This window comes from Cygnus atratus, chromosome 2 (genome assembly GCF_013377495.2).
Source record: "Cygnus atratus isolate AKBS03 ecotype Queensland, Australia chromosome 2, CAtr_DNAZoo_HiC_assembly, whole genome shotgun sequence".
Lineage (NCBI taxonomy): Eukaryota > Metazoa > Chordata > Aves > Anseriformes > Anatidae > Cygnus > Cygnus atratus.
In genome coordinates this window covers 152,287,396-152,309,793 of record NC_066363.1, presented here as the reverse complement: position 1 = coordinate 152,309,793, position 22,398 = coordinate 152,287,396, and the positions used below count along the sequence as shown (strand labels likewise).

Here is a 22,398-nt window from a genome sequence, read left to right as displayed (position 1 = left end):
TTTTCCTTGTTAAATGTTGTTAATATAATTCCACTTAAACTCTTATGTTTATCTTTATTGCTGATTCTAGCAGGATTCTAGCATTTCTCCTATGGTCTCTAATGAAAAACATAATTAATTATAAACATAATTAACTACTAACCTGTAGACAGGACAACAGAATTTCTGTCTAAGAACTCCAAACTAAATTTTCTAGGTTCCAATACGGTGTGATTGATAGCTTCTTTCAGGACAGCTGGAAATTGTTATTTAAGGTAATACAGTGGTTTCAGAGACAGCAGATGTTCATATATAATTTCTTTGGCTTCAGATGCAATATATATTAAGAACGAAACAGTATTTGCAGATCTTTTGAGATGTAAATGGCTAAGGAATGTTAACTCCTACACTTCTGCTACCTAATACTACTAGGATTATGTAGACAGCAGAAGGATTTTTCCCTTGTGTCATCTTTCACTGTACATGTCATTCATCATTTTTTTAGACCAATAGAGTTGAAGTTCCATGGAGAACATGGTTATGGAACTTTTTTTCCACACAGATCACAGCTGTATCATAAATTTAGTTTTCATTCTATATAGAGACTTTCTGAACATTACAGAAGCTTAGGTCTAGGGGGAAAAGTTATTTGGGTTCTAAAACGGCACTGGAAGAGATGTGTAAGTAAAAATTGCTATCTTATAAATTTCTAACCTGCTGCTCTCTGATTTTGGGAATACTTAAACTTAACAGGGACTGAAGGTTTTCTTGCATCTGAAGGTTGTAAGGGCATCTGAAAATTCTGCTCCTGAAATTAAATCTATTAAACTATCTGTCAGGGTTTTCAGACAGCTAAGCAAAACCGTAGTATCACTTTTTAGTTAAATCAGTGAGAAGAATTCTGTTGAACAATGTTTTAATGATTGATGAAAGTTGCAGAACAGATGAAATTATCCAGATCTGTAAGATATTATTCTCTGTAGGAATTATGCAACTAGTAGTATTGAAGTAAAAAAATAAATTATTGCAAGAAAACATTATCAAAACTGTTACTCTTCATTCATTTCATTAAAATAATATTTCTTGTGATCTTGTGTAGCTCAGGCTCCCTACAGGACAAAGAAAACTGTCGGTCAGAAGGAGAAACAGAACAACAAACATGGAGAACAGTTGAAGATGATGAAGAAGACAGAAAATTTTGGGAGGAGCCTACACCTTATACTCCAGAATCTAGATTAGAAACTCACAGATATATTGAAGAAAAACGGAAAGCAAAAGACAATATAAGGTATCCTTAACTTCTTGCCATCTTCTTCTTTCTTTTTCTTTTTTTTTTTTTTATCTATACAACATAAAATATGAGAGTGTGAAATTATAAAACATTTTTCCTTCTGTCTTGTTAAGGGAGCCAAAAAAGAGAGAGAAGCCTCTTCCAACACTGGTCACTGCAGAAGGAAAAGTTCTAAATGTCAATGTGCCTAAGTATGTAAGGAAGCAATGCTGTGGTTAACTTCTTTATAGTTGATTCGGGCCACTATTTTGATATACAGGATGATAATAAGAGAACTGACAAGTTCTGATGTGTAGTATTATATTCCTGATGGTGAAGCTGACTCCTGAAATTATATTCTGATGCTGGAAAAATAATTACTTTAATTACTTTTCAGTAAGTTAAGTGTTGAAGGTTGTCTAACTTAATATCTTGGTGTTTGATGATAGAAGAATTTGTTTTTCTGTAAATGACATAAGATGCTTTACTATTATTACCTTCCATGGTAAGACTCTTTCTTAGAGCATCGTGCTAATAGTGGAAAAAATTTAATGAAAACTTGACTGCTGAAGATAAATGTGTATGAGTAGCCACTTTAAATGTGGGAAAATATGTCCAAGTAATATTTCTAGTCAAAATCATTCTGTCCTCTGATAACAGATGTAAACCTGGCAGAACTGACAAGGTGACAGAAAAGCAAAAGAACGATTTTTTTAGTTCAAAGAAGACAAGCCTTAAATAGTTTAAATCTTACCTTAATATAATTTAATTATGCCTCTAAAAAGCAGAGACATTTAGAACAAAGCTGTAGCTATCTTTGTATAAGAAATACAGTCACCTAGAGTTCATTGTTTGTAGCAGTCCTGTTCATATCACCTGAGTTTTCTGGATTAGAATTTACTGTGTGGATGTGCTCAAGTAAAGTCAGATCACTGAGCAGTTTTTGTCATTGTGGCTTCAACAAGAATATCACAGCTCTTCACTGCAACCTGAAGGAGTTGCTAGTAGACAGATGGTGCTCTCCAAAGTTATTGTTTTATTGCAAAAGTCTAGTATCTAATGCAATGTCCAAGTGTATCTAAGGTTCTTTTTGAACATTGGTTATTGAGAGGGATAGCAACATGCTGCTGAGAAAAGAAGACTATTTCTCTTCCTCGTTTCTGTTGAAGCTTTCACCTGGAAAATTTTACAATTCTCTTCTTTTTTTTACTGTTAATGTTTTAGTGAATTCTCAAAATTTGTGATGTAGTAAAATAAAGAAGTGTGTACAGGAAAGAAAGCTGTTTTCTATCATTTGCAGTTTTCCATTCAAAAATATCCATTAACCTAAAGTTCCCTAAGCTTTCATCCAAGCTGACTGTATCAGAATACAAGAGAGCAAGGAGTTATAAAGTATATATGGCAGATGTTTTTCTTGCTGAAAGAATGTATACGAAGTGTTAACATTTGAGCTTCTTTCTATTAGCTGAACACAAAATATCTAGGTATTTAATGGCACTGAAATGTACCAGATAAATTAAATTAAGCTGAACCCTCTCATCTTAGACTTATACCTAATTTATAAAATCATCTCATTTATAGGTGGGTTTTATTTTGTCTTTTCTCTACTTTAATACTTGGGAATATTTGAGAGTGTGAGTAGAACTAGTAAGTCTAGAATAGTTCTCCTTATTCAAGATCTGTTCAAAAATTTTAGAACTCAGCCAGCAAATCACAAACACACAGCTAATAAGCTCTCATTTTTAACAAATATTACAGAGTCACAGAATCATCTAGGTTGGAAGAGACCTCCAAGATCACCGAGTCCAACCTCTGACCTAACACTAACAAGTCCTCCACTAAACCATATCACTAAGCTCTACGTCTAAACGTCTTTTAAAAACCTCCAGGGATGGTGACTGAACCACTTCCCTGGGCAGCCTATTCCAATGCCTAACAACCCTTTCCAACCTAATATCCAACCTAAACCTCCCCTGACACAACTTTAGCCCATTCCCCCTCGTCCTGTCAGCAGGCACGTGGGAGAATAGACCAACCCCCACCTCGCTACAGCCTTGAATCAAGGATATTAAGCAAATCGTTTTTTACTTTGGAAATGCACATGTAGATATTTATGCTACAGGCAACTTAATTGCTGTGAACAAGTACGCAAAGTCTTTTTTTTTTTTTTTTTTTACAAATGATTAAGTTAGAATCACTGTTTTTCAGACCGTCTGTGCTTTTCATGTACTGTTGTTTTTTTTTTAATCTATGAAGACATCAACAGAACAGACACTTTGCCAGCAGATGTCTCTCTCTGCACTGACGACTGATCTTAATTTTAACTGACCTTCAGCACTATTTTTATTTCTGTTTCTTGAGTGTTGGGTGGAGAGAATAGAAAACAAATGTTGAATGACTCTAGCTCAAATGTTAGTAATTTTTCCTGTTCATGAGGAAAAGTGCAACTGTTTCTAAAATGATCATATGACTTTGTCTAAAGGGTATTTGTGTTAATCTAAAATTGCTAGCAGTTGAATTTGACATATGCCATAATGTTTGTTTTTTTCACCCCAATTATATTGATCCTGGAGATGTTTCTTGTCCTTATTATTAGGCTTCATTTCTCCTTGAAAGACGATGAAGAAAACAACCAGTTCATTTTGGAACTTTTTGTTTACAGGTCAGAAATATTATTTATTTTTCCACTTCATTTTTGCCATTCGTAAGTTCTAATACACAGAATTTCAATTGTACTCCTCCTTGTAAATGGGGAGTTTTCAAGAGGAAGACAAATAACATAGGGGTTGATAGAATCAATCTTGAAGCCTCTGCCAAAGAAATGGCAAAAGACCCTTTGGATCGTTCTGTTACTCCTAAATGAGCAGTGTGTCTCAATAGTCCTTTTTTGAATTGATGATTTCTGCAGTCCACAGGCAGGTTTCCTCCAGTGCTGTCCCCTTATATTTACATAAAATATTTTCCATTCTTCATTGGCAGGTTAGGATTGTAGGGAATGGGGTTTTATGTCCATTCTCTGTCCCTGGAAGTGCTCCAGTACAATTCATGTCCTTGTATAGTTAAATTCTTCTTGAAACAGAGTAGGGCAGCCTTGTGCATATGGCTTATTGGGAGGAGTCTATGGTCTGTCCTATTTCCTAACCTACATCAGAGCATTACCTGGAAGAAATGTGGATGAAACATGCCAAAAAATGACAAGAAGACTTTATAACTCTTATGAGTTAAATTATAACTTAATTTGTAACTACTAAGCACAACAGTACCCTTTCTCGTGGTTCAAAAAGGGGTTAGAAATCCACAAGCTTTTTCACCTCTGATCGGAACTTGTTAAAGTTGGAACTAGTTTCATCGCACAGAAATAGTATTCATGGCAGGTGTTCCCTTCAAACTTATTAATTTCCCACAAAACAGGCCTGCTCCATTTTTTCTGAATTATAAGAATTAGTTTTCTTGGAACCTCAGAAAATCTGCTCAGGTGCAATAAAATACTGGATATAGTGTTGTAGTCTGTGCTCATTTATAAGAAATGTAAACTAGAAAGTTTTAAAAATTCACCTGAGAAGTAATGTTATAAAGGCAGGGAAATAGGGAACATGCATTTGCGCTTTCAGTAGCAGGTCACAAGAACAAGAGCGTATGTATCACAAGATGAAGAGCAGATGTTAGAGTGGAGCTTTTACAGGTCACAAACAGTGACCAGTTTGCCAGTACTGAAATGTAAAAAGACTGTGTTTTCTGAGAATACAATGTATTTTTTTTTCATTCAGTGTAAAAAAGGAACTTTTATTACAAAGGTACCATTTAAGCCTTTAGAAAGAAAAGTAGCAAAATACTTTTACAATTTTAAATAGCAAATAGATGAATTTTCATGTTAAGACAAAGCACTAAACTAATAGAAAAAAAACTTTTCACTTTCCACAAGGATTTTGAAACATTGGTGTTATACAATAGTTGTAGTGAAGGACTCATGCAGTGGACATGACAGAACTTAGACATTATTTTATTTCACGTTCCCTAAACATATAGGAAGATCATATTTTTCTTCCAAAAATATTAAATGCTAATAATATTTCATTTAATTTAATAACTGAAATTGAAGCTGTGGTTTAAAAACTGTGAAGTTGTAATAAAATAATTAAGTATTCTTAAATGCTTATATACTGAACTGTATCATAGATTGATTCATTTATTTATATTTCATTTTGAAGACATCTGGACACTTCTCTGCTTGATGTTGATGTCCAGACAACTTACATACGAGTACTGGTGAAGGGAAAGGTTAGTGTTTTCCTACTACATTCATTTGAAATCAAGGCTAAAAGTTTACAATGGTTATTCAGTGAACTCTGGAGCTTTCACAGATTATGAACTTCCATGCACCTATGCAGAAAAAACATTATTCCATACTTGCATTATTCTGAACCACACATATGCTGTTGAAGTCCTAACCAGAAGAAGTGTAAAGCTTGAAATGAAATTCCATTCTCTGTTTCTCTCCTTATTTCTTCTTATTCCCTCAATACAGTGTACAATAAATCACTGAGGAAAAGAGCTTGTTAGTTACCCTAGGCTAGAATTTAGTAATTTCACAATCTGGAATTCTTAGTAGACAGAAACAAATGGATGTATACTCTTTTGAAAGGGTGTTTAAAATTCAAGCTTACTTCCTTCTCAGTGGTTATAATTTTATCATCAAATTTTTGAAAAATTCTTAGTACTTAATTAGTAAACCAAAATCTGTATTTATGACTGTACCAACTGCATAAATAAAACTTCAAAATTACTTTATGTTTAAAATAGACTAGATAATCTTTCTCATTTAATTGCTAATATAATTCAAACATCATTTTACAACCTTCATTAGAAATGTCACTTCAGAAATGACAGCAATTCAGGAATATACTTATAACCATAATTCTAAGTAAAAGCTGTTTAGCATGTTAATCATTTATTAGGATTAGTAATACTATATTTATAGCAATAGGACTTAGACACATACTGTTCTATAGATCAAAGGATGTGATAGCTATATTTCTGCATGGGTTCTGTCTAGGTCAAATAAATAAATAAATAAATAGATGTTTTATCATGATACACTTCAAACCCATATTTTCTCCTAGCCATTCCAGCTTGTGCTCCCTGAGGAAGTGAAGCCGGATAGCAGCTCTGCTAAAAGATCACAAACAACTGGTCATTTAGTTGTCAGCATGCCGAAGGTATGTTAAATAATCTGAGGAGGCATCATAGAAAGGTATTTAAAATATTGTGAGTACTTTGAGAATATTTCTGAGTTACAGGTAACATCTGAGTAGCTAGTTATTCAGGCTAGCCTTTCCCATCAGGATGTATTTCTTAAAGAAAGAAGGAGCATTCCAGGATGACAATTTAATCATAGAGCCAAACCATTGGATTTAGGATTCCTTTAAAGGAACACTATGGAGAACAATATTAATGGAACTGTTTCTATTTCCTATATTTTCAATAGAAACAGCTTTTTATATATGAAAATATCCTCTGCAAAACCTACCATATTGTGCAACCATTTAAGATGTATTTTTAAAAGAACTGAAAATAAGCAGTTTTTCTACCTGTTTGAGATAACAAAAACAAATCAGTTTTTCAAAATTTGTGTGGCACACACCTGCATGAAAATTACATTATGGTTCAAGGATAGGCATTATGTACTACTACTCTCACATCTCAGGTGATCAGAACAAGAGTTGCTTAATTCATTTTCCCTTCATGCTTTCCCTAGATGGAAATGATACACTGATCAGCTCTACAAAGTATGTGTAGTCACAGAGTAAGAGGGTTGTGGCAACATGGTGCTTCAACTGAGAAATGCTACACAGCAGGCCTCAGTACTTAAAGAAGCCTGGGCAGAAGTCATATTCCCCTAATATTCCTAACTCTGTGTTCTCCTGTCTCACCTGTGCTCTGACTGCCTGTATGGAGTCATGCTGTCCTTTGTGGCACTAAGGGATGTGGTGGTTTAGTGGTGGGACTCAGTAGGTCCCTGCATGGACAACCTCTGATTAAATCATGAGCTGTCATTTTAGCATCAAGCATACAGTTTCACCAGGAATTTGAGGAATGCTGAAAATTGTGCTCATTTGATTAAGATTCATATTTAATTAATATTCAAAATTTACTCATATGAGAATTTACACTTTCTTACACTTATTCATTTGAAACTGAGGCCTTGACATTTTCCATTTTGGATAATGTTATTTTCAAATGCTTTTGAACAGAGTTTTGTTTATTACTTACTTGTCTTTCACATATTTTAAGTACCGTCAGTTTTCTATCTCATAACCTGCTTTTATTAGACTTCGATAGTGTTTTTGTGGATGAGCAGTGCCCTAGAAAACATGAATATTTCAAGGAGCCTCTGTGTACATTCAAATCTGCTATCTTCCAAGAAAGCAGTACCTACATGAGCAACGTGAATATTTCCTCTTTCTATTGTGATTAAGAATTGCCTTTATTCCTTGATTAAATTTATGTTTTACCCATGTTTCACCTATCTTGATATTTTACCTACACCTATATATTTTACCTAGACTGAGGGTCTGGAGCCTGCCTCATCTCAGAATGTCACAGTTCAGAGATACTTGTGAGACCTGAGGAGGTCTCTACAGAATAACCGAGGTCATGTTGTTCAGCCTAGAGAAAAGAAAACTCAAAAGGGTCTTAACTGACTGGGGTGGAGTAGTGGTGGTGAAGGGAGAGTAAAGAAGATGGAGCAAAGCTCTTTCCAGTGGTGTGTAATGACAGGGCAAGAAGCAGTAAGTACAAAGAGAAACACCAGAATGCTCTGTCTAACATAAGGAAACATATTTTAATGGTAAGAGTGATCAAACACTAGAACAAGTTGCTCAAAGAGGTCATGGAGTCTTCACCCTTGGAGATCTTCAAAAGCCACCTGGATGTGGTCCTGGGTAACTGGCTCCAGATGGCAGTGCCTGAGCAGGGGTTTGGACTAAATGACCTCCAGAGATCCACTCCAACCTCAACTGTTTTATGATTCTGAGATACGGCGAGCTTTGTGGATTTGTTGAGTGAAGATGGATCTGTGCTACTTTGCAGCAATTCCACTTAGCAGGTACAAAAGAATTGTTCTGTGTTACAGTCGTGCAATCTCTTCCATTCCTTCAGAACTAAATTGGAGTGCACAAGCTATATTTTTGGGGATACATATCCTTTTCAGATGTTCTCTATTCATACATATTGTATTGGTATTAACAGGATGTATTCTAGGAAGCTAAGTATAATGAATAAAGGTTAGCAGTAAGTGGAATGCCAATAGTTATTTTTCTTTGAGAACATTATGGCTGAAGTTATCAACAATATTTGAGAATACTAGTTTTATATCATCAACTTAATATAAATTCCTTTTTATAAGATGATAGGAGGAACAGAATTCATGCAACTTCTTTTCAGTTTATATCAGTGATGAGACAAACCTAATGACTATATTGTGCTGTTTAACCTTTCTGTTCCTGATAAATAATTATTCTCAAAATAAAATTATTTGCAACTAGATAAATGACTTAGCACATTCCTTAAGTAACTGACATTTTAAGAATACTATTAACAAAAAAAGTAAACTTCTGCAGTAGGGTTCTTGCAATACTGTCCTGAAAATACCTCTCTCTTCTCAGGAAAGGAACAGAAAACAAACTGAATTCAGTGTTTTTGTTTGCTTTAGGGAGTTTCTGATCAGGTTGCTAAACCTTTCAGCATATATCTTCCAGCCTGTTCATAGTTCCCTAGCCTTTAAAATGAAAAGTAAAACCTCTTCAGTTTCCTCTCTGATGGCCTTGCCATACCATAGATGTTAGAGATAGTAAATTCCACATAAAGGTAAAGAAAGTAAATAATTTTCACCATCTTTTCAGAAAACATTTTTTTTAAAAACGTACTGTTAATTGCACAGCAAATCATTGCAGAACGGGTGTCTTTCTAAGGCACTGTCTACCAACAGATTTGGAAGGTCATCAAAACAAATTTGAAGGACACAACATTCAGTGAATTGTGGCACTTTTCAAGTGTGGTGTTTATACTGTAATAACCGTAATCGTCTGTACAGAGATTTTGTATGAGTAAGGGGTTGATAACAAGTACATTGTAATGCTTCATTTTCTGGGAAAAATATCTGTGACATGAAGCTTTTCAACCTTTCAGCCTCTATGCTCTGGCAGTGTCATCTTTGCAGATGATGCAGGAAAGTAAAAAACTGAACTTTTCTTTATTGGCTTTGACCAAAATTGGCATATTAAAACAGTGATTTTGCAAAATGCCATCAGTAGATTACACCAGTAGCATGTTAATTACTGTCTGAGAAACAGCATCAAAACCAGTATTATTACCAAACAGTTTTTATTTAGGGTTCTGAGACATTCTGTGTCATGTTTTAAAACTTGACTTTCCTTATTTTAGTGAATCAGAGAAGAAAAATTTGACTTTTTGATTAATCCTTTATTATATAAGCAGTAAAAAATTAATTCTGACAGCTTTTTATAGCCTGGTCCTTTGAAAGCATTTAGAAACTTAAAGATCAATGAGAGTTAGATTCCTTAATTAATTTAAAAATAGAGGGGTATACGTTATGCATGTCAGTGTAAGGGTTATTTGATGGAATTTCATTATAAAATTCTCACTTATCTAGGTGTGGCAAATGCAGTAATATTTCATTACTGTCAAAGGCATATGGAGACATACAGCTGTGAAACCCTAGAAATCTTTTCTTCCTTCAAAATAAATGTGTTTCAGGGAAACTCTGTTACTCAGTGGAATTCATGTTGCAGAAGAAGAAAGCCATGGTAGGAATAAATTGTAGGCTGAAAAGATGACTCAGCTTAAAAATATTGTTTTCACAAATTCCATCTGTTTTCTCAAATATTCCAGATTCTGTTTAACACATCAATTTCTAGACTTCTCTGCTAATGTTCTTAAAAGATCTGTCCTTTCTGATTTCTGATTACACTAAATACTAGCAATAGTTTCATAGAATTACTTCCAGAAAGCTTCATTATATTCACTTAGTCCCTCTTCCTGTATATTACAGAGATTAAATTTCATTCAGTGAACTTGCTACTGAGCCCAAAGTCTTATATTTGTCCCCAGCTGAAGCAGTGGCTGTTCTGTTTTCCAGATCATTTGTCCTGACTTGATTGACATCTCCAAGAGATCAATATGCAATCACTGTCCTGGTGAAGCTCATGTGCCATTATTGCACATTGTTTCAAAAGCAAGAAAAAAGAGAATATCACTTATGATTTTTCTTGAACAGAGGTAGGAGGACATCTTTTGAGCAAAGGAGCTTTTGAGTCAAATGATATTTGACAATAATAGATGCTCCAGTACACAATTCCTAACCTTTCCCTAATTTGAAAGCCCCTTGACAGGATCACATCCTGTCAAGGAGCCATTTCTGTTGATTGCAGAATCAGCAATTTTCCTCACCATCCTTGATGATGTGCTCTGAAGGCAAAGCAAGGAACCTTAGCTTCAGAGGGAGCAACAGAATGAATTACTGTTACAAGAACAGAACACTGTACAGCCTACTGAGAAGAGGGAAAGTTCAAAGAAAAAAACTTCTCTTCACCAGAGGATATACAGAGTCAGAAAGGATCAGCCCTTTGACAATGCATTTCAGAAATGAATGATGGAAGCCACAAGATTTGTCTTATTTCTTGAACATTTTAGAGCAGGTCTGGAACAGCATGCTTTCAAACCAATGTTACTAGAAAACACTAGATACTCTTTGTCATAGTTCCTGTTCATCTCCTTCCTTTCAAACCTTAAGGGGTCCCTCTCCCTTGATGTCACTAAGTAGGGAAAGAGATATGCTTTTGCCATAAGAAATAACATACATGTCCTCCAAAAAATGGTGATGGACATGTTTTCTTTGAGAAAGGGAATTCACTTCGTCTTCAATCTTGAGATTCTGTTTTCAGCAAAATTGCTGAGGGAGTTTGTGGACATTTGTCCCTTTTACAAAGAGTGAGAAGTCCAGAGGGCAGCAGATTCTTTAATAAAAATATCTGAACTAGCACGTGGACACTAAAACTGAAATATAAGAAGGAGACACATCATGAACAAGTTCGTTAGCTACAGAGAAAATCAGTAATGTGCATTATTAACATTGTATTAAACAAGACAACACATATATATATTTAAATATTTAAAGATATATATACTCATATATATAACTGAATATAATTCCATTCAGATGATTTGGTTAAAATGGCTTTATTCATGTTTCACGCTGAGTGAAGAGTGTTAAAATCTAACAGAAAAGTCACATGAGAAAATTTATTTGCATCTTAATTTTTTTTTGATAGATTATTTAAATGCTTTTGAGCATAAATAACTTATGTGGGACTTATTTTTCTGTACATTTTTATTTTAGGCTAAAGAAATGATCCTGGCTAAGCAAAAATTATCAGCTTCAATCAAACCTTCTGACACAATGCAAAAAAATGCAAGAAGGTAATTCCTTTTTTCTTTCACATTAGTGTTTTTTTATTTTTTTATTTTTTTGGTACATTAGTTATTTACTTGTCAGAATATATGTTTTTTATTGAGTATCTTATTGTGGAAAGTACGAAAATATTGATTTGTATAGAGTAAAATTATGTATGAAAGATTTAGACTAATGGCCTGTCTGATGCTGTTTATAAAGTGATCTGCTCCAATAGCAGAGCCAAAAAAGCACTTATTTCTGCAGATCGGTTCTGTTTCATCAGCTCATTCAGATATTGATCTAATATACACTAAAACCAAATCACCTACTGCGAATTGCCTCTGCAGAGCTCCTTGCTACATAGCCTAGGTCTCAAAACCATTTAGAAAGCAATGATTTTGAACATCTCATGAATGTATTTGCACAGTGATACAGTATACATATTGAGCTACTGCACCAATAAGTAGTTTCAAAAAGCAGTTCTTCAGGGTTTTATAACATAGCTCCACACTGTTACATGTGATGTAAACTCCATCTCTTAAACTCTTTCAGTTAGTGACTGCCAGTAGGAAGTAAATATCAGGGCTGCACTATTTTTTTTTTTCTTCTTACCAAGTGTTACTAGCCATTATGGTAGACAGACAGTAGGGCTCATAGCCACTTGGCCTTACTAAGTACAGATACCACAATATGTATTAAATTATTTTGCTTTTCCTCTTGCTATAGGCAGCAATGTTCATACCATTATAAGATATGGTAACAGCAAAGTTTGTTAAGCATCTTACCTATTTGTATTTTAATTGTTATATTTGTTTCTTTGTGTGTTTTCATTGTGGTAACATGTTGATGGAAAGGCTAAGCAGTTAGTAAAAATTAGCATTATTGATCACAACTGTTCTTCTTGGTCTCAATATTTAGGACACTGTTCAAATGGCACTACAAGAGTCACTGATGTCATTATTTCTGCTTTTTATTTTGTAATTTTAATAAGGATCGGTTGTGTCTTTTCTTGAGTGGCCTGCTTAATGAGAAGACAATAGGGTGACTGCAAGACTTTGTCGAGATTCCTAATGAGCCACAACCACTGCACCCTTACCTTAGGCAGCAGTGCATCTTCTTAATTACTGAGTATTTCCATAATTTTTCTTTAAAAGGTCCAAGCCAAACGGTGGAAAAGTGATGGTTCTTTCCAGCAGAAGCACAGCTAAAGCCTTAGAAACATTAAAAAAAATCAGTTAAAAGAAATGTCTGAACCTTTCTCCAGGATAAAACTAGATCTTCCTTCTGTAGATACCTGATGTTATCTCTCTTCCAGATTCTGCCAAACAGCAAAAGAGCTAGCAACTACGGGGTTAGGAATACATATTTCCTTAGAACTCTCTGTGTGTATTTAGTTTTGGCTACACAGTAAGTGATTATATAGCCATAATGGGGACATGTCCCCTTCCCTGCCAACTAATGAACTAAAGGTACCCCGTGGCATAACAAAAGAGCAAGAAGCTGTGTTTGATTTCAACTTTAAGTAATTATGAAAATGCTCACTGAAGATTTTGAAGGAAAAATACAAATTTTACTGTTAATATATTACTGGAATATGTATCGCAAAAACAGAAGTAGGAAAGAAGCATTCTGAGTTACAGCTCTTACTACAAATAGTAAGTTTTGACCTCTTTGGTTGAAAAATTGCTGACTAGCCAGCTGTTAAAAATTTGCTGAATAGTTCTCTTACATTACAGAAGAACATTCATTACAGTGGTTACACTTGACAGGTACAGATGTCTTAGCTAAATTCTGTCAGACAATCTGCTAAACTATAATATAGTGCTTTAAATCTCTTAACTCGTTATCTAGATTGTATGATGATACTATTATTACTTCTGCCACATAGGAGAGATTTCTTCTGTGACTGTATACAAAACTGTGCTTCTAACCTTCAAAGAGACAAGTTTCCATAGCAGGAATTTGACATATTTATTTATTATGCGTCCAAAATTTCTATTTATATAGTAGCTGATTATGTCAGTCTTTACTGTGACTGACCTCATTCATCTATGAGGTACAGAAGTTGAGTTTTCCGCAGTTGCATAAATGAAGTATATATATATAGGTAGAAATAAAGTCATACTATAATTTTTAAGAGTAACAGTTACAAAAGTAACATACCCTCAGTTTTAGACTGTTCCTCCTATATCACTGGAAAAGAAAAAAAGAAAAGAAAACTCAAAATGTCTTTAAATGTTAATATGCACATACTTGAAATCTTCCAGTAAAAGATGGAGGAATACATGGGAGATTCCTTATTCTTTGCTTTGTACTGTAGTTCTTTATGTACAGAGGTAGAGAAATACAGCCAGAGAATAGGCCCGTTTAAAGAGGAGAAGGAATGGAGCATCAAATTCTATAATACTTCACAACATAGAATTAAAAACAAATCAACAAGTTCAAACATAAAAATATCAAATATATCTTTCATAATGAAATAAGGAATGTAAGGTAAAGGTTATCTTTTCTACTTAACTAGTTCAAGCATTGCAAATCCTACTACCTTTCAGCAAAGTACAATTGCACTGGTTAACTAAGCCAGTAGGAGCTATAGAAGATACTCCATTAGGTTAGAAATCTGATTTACATTGTACCGGAATCAGTTCTTAGTAGCAGTATGCAATTTATAGCTTCTTTTTTTTTTTTTTTTCCTTCTCATCTGGATTCTTGAGAGGAAAAACAGAAGAAAAACATATGCTGCTGGAGCATCCACCACTATTTGCTAGTACACTCATAAATGCTTTTGAACAGATTATCCAATTCAAGCCAAATTTGACTTGTTGGGAGATACATCAGATTGTTGGGAGATACATCAGATACCTAAAGTGTAAGTTTTGTTGAACTCTAGGCCAAGAAAACTTGGATATTTTAAATCACTGTATTGGATTTTAATTCCACCCTTTTTCTAGCAAATGTTATCATAAGTAAGGAGTCCTAATTTGAATCCTTGAAAGAATCCTTGCAACATGTGGGAATACCCCTCTCCTTTCCACAGACTTAATGGCTGAGGATCTCCCACAGTACATTTCTAAGAGAGAGATAGAGGTGTGACAACTTGGAAAGGAGAGAAATTCATGTTACAAAGAGAAATACAGTAGAACAAAATTAATAATTTCCATTCTGGGAATGTGAGGGAAGAAGAGGCCTGAAGTTGAATGCGTCTGTAGACAAACTAACCTGAAGGAATTGCAAGAGGATTTATGTGATTTTTCAAAACCCAAATTCACCATCATTTCTGCTCCTAAACCAAGAGCAAATATTTTAACTAGAAGATAGGTAAGTGCAACTCCAGTGTGGCTTGCACAAGAGATGAATATATGTGTGGAAAGATCACACATAGCAAATCAGTTATCAGTTCTACTGAGATGTCATGTGTGCCATCTACAGAGACCTAGGAGTAGATCACAAATTTAGAGAGTTGAATAGATTTGCAGAAATAGTCTTTTCAGGCTACATAGTTTGATAGCTTTTATGTAGATATTGAGAATTCTTGCTCTCACTGCAAGTTATGTTGTCTGGAATAGGAAGAATTACAGGAGTTCAATTGACTTTTTAAACAGAATGTAGAAGTATAGATTGAATTGCATTCTCATGAAGACCTGGAGCTAGAAGACTGGAAAAAGTGGCTCTCCAAAGCTGTTGCTCATACCTTGTAAATACCTTGTAAATATCTTTGGACGTGCTGATGCCAAAAAGAAAACTTTCAATCACGTGTCAGAGAGTGCATTTTCTGGATAAGAAGTATGAGAAATCTTTGGCAATCTAAACTTTTATAGAAATTCAGAAGTTGAAACAAGGAAATGTAACTGTCAAACCATTAAAATATCAAATATGGGGATTAAGAACTGTGTGAACAAAAGTGTAAATTATAAAAAAATCAAATTATCAGATATGTGTTCTGTCACACACCAGATTGTTCAGCAGGCTGCTATAGTTATGCAAAATTGAAGGACTATCTTTTTTTTTTTTATAGTGAAGTCTTTATTTTCTTTTTTTAAAGCATTGCTGAACTATGTAGAGATAGAAATAGCCTTTCTAAGGGAAAGGAATGCCAGAAAAAATAAATAAAAAAAAGAAAGCATTGAATTCAATATAATTTATTTTCTATGGTCATCTAGTCTTTAGGCCATAGTTTTCCCCTGATTGCTCAGCAGCAGGTAGCAGTGCCCAAAGCTTTGAACTTTATTTATTTATTTATTTATTTATATTACCTGAATTTGAAATCATTTGCAAATATTGAGGTTTCCAGATGTGCTGTAGTTGGTCCTGCAAGAAATATTATTATCTTCATCACTATTGTTTTACCATTGTTCATGGAAGTGCATTAGCAACAAGATTATTTTTATTCCTCTAGGTAGACCTACATGGAAAAAAATCTTTAGGTGACATAAAACTCCAATTTTTCTTCCAAAATTCTATTTTTTCCTCCAAAAAAGGCAGTTAGTTAGGTAGCTAGGTAGTTAGTCTTGACATCATCAATACTCAGCTCTTTTTGCACAGATTACATGATCAGATGAGCATATTCCCTGGAGATTAATGCATGATAGCTACACTGACTATCACAACTATGTCTTGTCATCAGCCAAATATGTGTATCATAGTAGTTGAGATAGTACCATGAGGTTTACTGAACAAATATAGAATATTTGACCGTGCATATTTAAGTATATAAAAATCTACTTCCTTTTTGGAAAGAAAAAATAATCTGTACTTGATTCTATTTTTCCTATTGTCCATTGCTAATAGATACTTGTTGATAACATGTGCTGATTAATTTTTGAGAATGACTGATGTTTATAATCCTTTCATAGCTTGCTGGTGTGGACTGTTATTTATGACACTCACTGTTAATTAGTTTTTGGTGTATTGAAGTTTATTCTGCTACTAAGCAATAAATTATTCAAACGCCATAGAGTTTACTATATTTTCATGACTAGCAATTTGTACAATTTTAGAGCTGTTGAACAAATGTAAATTACAACTACTAATTAAAATACATCAAATCAAGGAAAATCTTTTCTACTATGTGAACAAAGCACACGCTGAGGCTAATTAATTTTCATATTAATGGTTTTTAGCTTTTTCTGAGGTACTTCAAATCAGTGATTACTCATTAGCAATGAGATTAGGATTCTGGACAGGTGGCGCTCTTTTTGGAATCTCCCCAGTGGCTACAAATAGAGTCACTCAAGGTCACAGCACATTTCACAAATCACAAAGGAGATAAAAATGTTTCTTACATCTTGGGGATGAACATTTTCTGGAATGTTGCCACAAAGCACATCCACTTTTGTTTCAATAAACTGTGTAATATCATTAAAAAACTATCCTTATAAATTGAAGAACATTCCAGGTGAAGAAATAAAAGTTTTCTCATATCGTCCTTCATTACCCATAAAATTCTCTTCTGAGTAGTTTTTATTTGTGCCACTTGTGGGAAAAGGTTATTTGGATCCTTAAGGCAGCAGGCTTCTCAGGAAAATGAGCAAATAATTCCCAAGAAACTCCCAAGAAAAACCTAGTGGCATAAGGCTGAAAGAGGTGGGTAGGCTGATTAACGCCTCTTCTGTTAGTTATGCTTTCCTCCGCAGAGGAGAGGAAGAAACCTGCCATGAACCCCTCTGCATCTCTCCTCTACGTGTACAGAGATCTTACACAAAGAAGTGAGCTGGGATGTCTGCTCAGGCCCCACAGGAGCCTTGATGGAGAAGCAGGCTTTGGCAGCTCATTGGCAAAACTCTGTATTTTTAACAAGTAAAAATGGTGTATTTTCAGTTTAAAATCATTTAATATACTTTATTAACATATTTTCATTACCTACATTGTCATCAAAGCAATGCATTCTTTCATCCAGTGGCTTTATTACTTTTTCCTTTGTTCTAGTCCTAATAAGTCTTTCTGATCTCCTGGGTAAGCAGGTAGTTTTCTCACATCTTTGAAGAGTGATGTACTGTCATCTGTAATGCTGAGCTTGGAACTTAGACCCAAAGTAACATTCAGTATAAAAGGAAAATTTGTTCAAAGATGTACAAATCATGTTGGAATATGCAGAAATTAGAACATCATTGAACAATTACATTTCCATTTTGCCTTTTTTGCTGTAAACTGTTACAAATTACTTGAAAAGAGGCTAGATTTTTTCCAGTTAAGTGTTTAGTTCCTTTATTAGAAAACAAAATAAACAAACAAAAACCAACAAAATGCCTTCAAATGCTGCAAGACAGAAATTATAGGAGTATTTCAAATCTTTGATCATCATGTTATATTGCTTGGTCGCCTTAATGCGTGGACTGTACACATTTCTAAGTGTGATCTGAAAGAATTACCTTAATAGTGAATGAATCTGGAAATTCTGTTATGCCTCAGACCTTTCTTATATCTTTTTTTTTTTTTTTCATAGTGCAAACATGGTTAGGATTCATATTGACAAAACATAAGAGTTAGCTGATATAGACAGATATATTATTACAAATAATAATAACTCTTATTCTTCATTTAACTGTAAATTGTAAATTTAAAAAAAAAAAGTGAAATAAATTTAGTAACAAGGCTCACTTTGAAGTCAACAGGTTTATAAGCAGTGCCCCAGAATTGTGCTATTTGACACTGAAATTATTATTTTTTTTCATTTACTTTCTTCTTATTTCAGGATTGGACAAGTTGAGAAATTAGAAGTGGATCCTAGTAAATATTCATTCCCTGATGTGACAAAAATAATCCAAGAAAAGGAACGAATTGGACAAGGCCCTATTAGGCTACAAAGAGAGAAGATTACAGAGACTAAGAAGAATTATGTTGATTTTGAAAATAATGAAGATGTTCCTCCCTTAATTTGAAATGTTCTTAAGTAGTGTCTGTATATGTAGCTTGTATACCTGAGTCAATTTCATGGTCCTATGTGTAAAGTAAGTATATTATAGCTGAGGTTGGAAATATTATTTACAGTTCTTATCATAAACTTTGTTATGCCTCTGTTTTCTGCTGTGTTTTCTGTTAGAATATTGCTTATATAAATTCTTTCTTTTTCTAGTTTGTTTACTTAGTAAATCCCAATTCAGAATGGGAGCCATATAAGTGAAATATTGTCATTTCTTCAAGTAATTTATTGTTTAGCTTAAAAGATGACATATTGCTGAAAAAGAAAGAGAAGGAAGGAAAAAAGCATTTGGATAAGATTTATGGTTATTCTAACTGACAAAAAGATAACAAATCTGTATGTATTCCAGTGTTTTCTTTCTCATGAAGGACAACAGTAAAAGAAAGCAATGTATTCTGGAGATGAGAAACATTGCTGTAATCTACCATAAATGAGTGAATTTTTCAGCATAAGGCAGAGCCCCAGGATTCTGGAGCTGGTATAGCAATGCCACTCCTTGAAAATGTTGGGAGAGGATATCACTGAACAAGTTGTCTCAGACATGTGGCACTGTGGGGCAGCTGAGAGAAATCACTAAGGCCATTCCTGATTCTCTAAATGCAGCTACTCTAGATAGTTCCAGATTTTTCAGAGTCCCTTACAAATACTACGGTTAATTTTTAGCTGCGATTAGCCTTACGGTGAAATAAGGGTGGACAGGAGGAATAGGATGAGCTGTTCCTTCCCTATGTTTTAGCCTGTTCTTAGCAACCAGAGACTCCATTATCTTATTTTCCCCTCAGCTTTTGAAATGCCCCAGAAGTGAAACAGGCAGCATCAAAGAACAAATATATGCTGGGTTACCATTTCATTATTGAAAATTACTGCAATTTGGTAAGACCAAATTTGCTTTCCTCCCCATGGTTTCCTGGGAAAACAAGGCTCATGTCATTCTTAATCTCAGTTCTGCTTTCAAAAGTCATTTTGGTTATTATTACCCTATTTGACAGCAGAGAAGGGTCCCAGAAATATTCAGATCCTCTAAATTTTAAATTCTCAAAATGGTCACTGACTAGTAAAGAGGGATTCTCTTGACACCTCCGCTGCTGGGAAGACAACTCAGCCACTACCTATTTGGACAGTAGCCACTCAGTTAATCAATATGTCAGCAGCCCTGTGTGCAAGTTATCATTCTTGCTTAGGCAGTAGTTAAAGAAAGTAGGAGTCATGATGGTGGGGCTCTGGGAACCTGGGGGAAAGCCAAGGGGAGTGTGGGAAGTATTTAGGAAATATGCTTAGACCTTGAGTAACTATGGAAAGAGATAGTGGATATTGAGAAGGCAATGAAATTTTGTAGAGGGAGGATCACAGAAAATATTTCTAGGTTGGGAGGTTGCTGAAATGAGGAATACATAGGGGACATTTGACAAAATCACAGGAAACCAAGCCTCATTAGCTCCATTGTCTACCAAACAATTTAAGAATGTATGTGCCTGAACGCCTCTATTTTCTTTTAGTTGGGGAATTAGCATTTGATTCTATATTAAAAATCAATACCTTTTTTTCCTTTTTTGTACACTAATTTTAAAGCCATTTTTATTAAAACAAATGAATAAACAAACAAACAAACAGAAAAGGGATACTCCAGCCAAATAAATAAATAAATAAATAAAAATCCAGTGATCTACATTACCTTGCTAATGAATCTGAAACTTTCTCTGTAAAGGAAGGCTTCATTTGGCCCTGCAAAAAGAAAATGCTTCTGATTCAAAACAGCTTTTGCTTCCAGCCAAATTGGATATAAGGAGCAAAAGCAACTCTGAAAGTATCAGAGGGTATTTTGTGGTTAGATCTTGTTTTCATTTTTAAGATAGAAAATTAATAAGCTGCACTTAACTGAAACACTAAAACTGCACTTAAAATATGTTATTTAAGTAGCAATCTAGGTTCAGATAATGCCTATCTATGATACTGGTCAGTACATTGTAAACTTCATGATACATTCTTTGAAAGTGCTATATCCCTAATTGTGAAAAACATAATGCAAAATAAATAAATAAATAAATAAATAAATAAACCAGTGATTAAAAAGAAAACATTGCTATTGAATTCCACCTTTTTTAGCCTCGCTAAAGTGCTTTATGGTTCTCCACAGATGTTTAGTGTAAGACAAAGATAAATAGTCTTTTTTAAAGAGTTCTGGAGAGAAGCAGAATAAATCCATCAGTTTAGGCTGATGGGTTGAATTCATGCGTTTTCTTCAATTTCAGTCTAAGATGGATTAAAATAAAATAATAAAAAAATAGAGTTTCATACTGATGCTACATACACAGAGATGAAAAGAAAATGTATATAATCACAAAGACATTAGCTAAGGTTGAATTTGCACATATTTGATCTATTATAGTATCATCTTGGATAGTTCTTTTCCCATCTTGCATACTGACTTGATTTTTCTAGTTCCTGAGTAAATTATTCCATGATCCAAGCCTCTCAGCCCTGAAATCTACTTAATCAGCTCTACCCTGGTAGCTGGAATATAAAAACATCAACTTGTTTTGCAATATATCCTTATTGTCTATGAATTCCTAATCATGCCTACTGACTGAACTATGAAAAAGAATTATGTTTTACCTCTTGGTGTCACAGAATTGATATGTCCATACAGATGAGTACAGATCACTTTCTGGTTTGCACATAAAAACAGCTACGCTTGAGATTGTACAAGGTGCCCGTGCCCAGGTGCTTGTGGGGGGCAACAGGGCCTCTGTGGTGGCTCCAACGTCCCCATGACAGGGCAGAGCTGAGCCCAGGACCAAGCTGGAAAACAGATTTCCAAAAGGGCAGAGCGGGCACAGGCCGAGGAGGAGGCCCAGGGCAAGGGAAAAGCAGCAGAGGGCCCAGGCCCCAGGAGGAGGAGGGCAGGAGGGGCTCCAGGCCCACAGCCAGCAGGGATTCCCCAGTCTTTATGTTGAGAGAGCAGCTGGGTGGCAGTTCAGCCATTAGAGAAGGTTAACTCATCACAGAGTTGTGAAATGTTAATGTGTACGTCAGAAAAGTCATAACTTCAATTTCAGATCTTGGCTGAATTTTCCTCAAGAGCGGTAATGGTGATGACATGTAAAACTTTTTGACTTTAAACCATCTCAGCTTTTATTGTAAATCATTGCACGAGATGTATGTTACTCTTTTTCCTCCTTCTCACTTGTTTGTAGTAATGTGGATTATATCCATGCTAAAAGTCGATGCCGTCTTACATAAATGTGTATCTCTGGTAAGAAAACATGCAACAGACAATGTAGTTTTCAGCATTCAGATGGGCAATTTATCTTTTGATTTCTTTCAAGCCTACTTCCTTTTTTGTGTGTGTGAAAGTATGAATTTTGCTGACTTTGGGATGCGTGAGGAGTTCCACAACCACTTTGAAGACAGAAAACAGTAGATTTGGCAGCAGATCCAGATTTTATTTATTTAATTATCTATCTATCTATCTGTTTTTTTCCTGTAGCTTTATTGATTGCTGTGAGAATTTTATGATGTTTCTAAAAGGTGAATGCTTTGAAGGCCTTCCTCCTTTATCGCTTATTTCTGAAAATCTTATAGGGACAATATACAGTTCAGACCTTATGCGAATTTGAATAAACCTGTTGAGTTTCAGAAGTCATGGAAAAGAGACATCTATACAGCCTGGTCATGTAAGATTATTTCATTTTTCCTATGGAAAGAGAGATAGGAATTAACCTGTGCTGTCAGGCCAAGGGGTAATACAGTTAGGTCTTT

At 34.7% G+C, this 22,398-nt stretch overlaps 1 protein-coding gene across 1 annotated transcript in view; it reads left to right on the top strand.

The window, feature by feature from the left end:
• DNAAF11 (dynein axonemal assembly factor 11) overlaps window positions 1-18,598 on the top strand; it is a 31,284-nt gene extending 12,686 nt beyond the window's left edge. The window contains exons 6-13 of the mRNA XM_050708978.1: window positions 1,079-1,267; window positions 1,384-1,461; window positions 3,846-3,911; window positions 5,458-5,527; window positions 6,370-6,465; window positions 11,667-11,746; window positions 17,518-17,525; window positions 18,423-18,598. Of these exons, the coding sequence (XP_050564935.1) occupies window positions 1,079-1,267; window positions 1,384-1,461; window positions 3,846-3,911; window positions 5,458-5,527; window positions 6,370-6,465; window positions 11,667-11,746; window positions 17,518-17,525; window positions 18,423-18,598 (763 nt within the window). The remainder of the gene's footprint in view (window positions 1-1,078; window positions 1,268-1,383; window positions 1,462-3,845; window positions 3,912-5,457; window positions 5,528-6,369; window positions 6,466-11,666; window positions 11,747-17,517; window positions 17,526-18,422) is intronic.
• The last annotated feature ends 3,800 nt before the right edge of the window (window positions 18,599-22,398 follow it).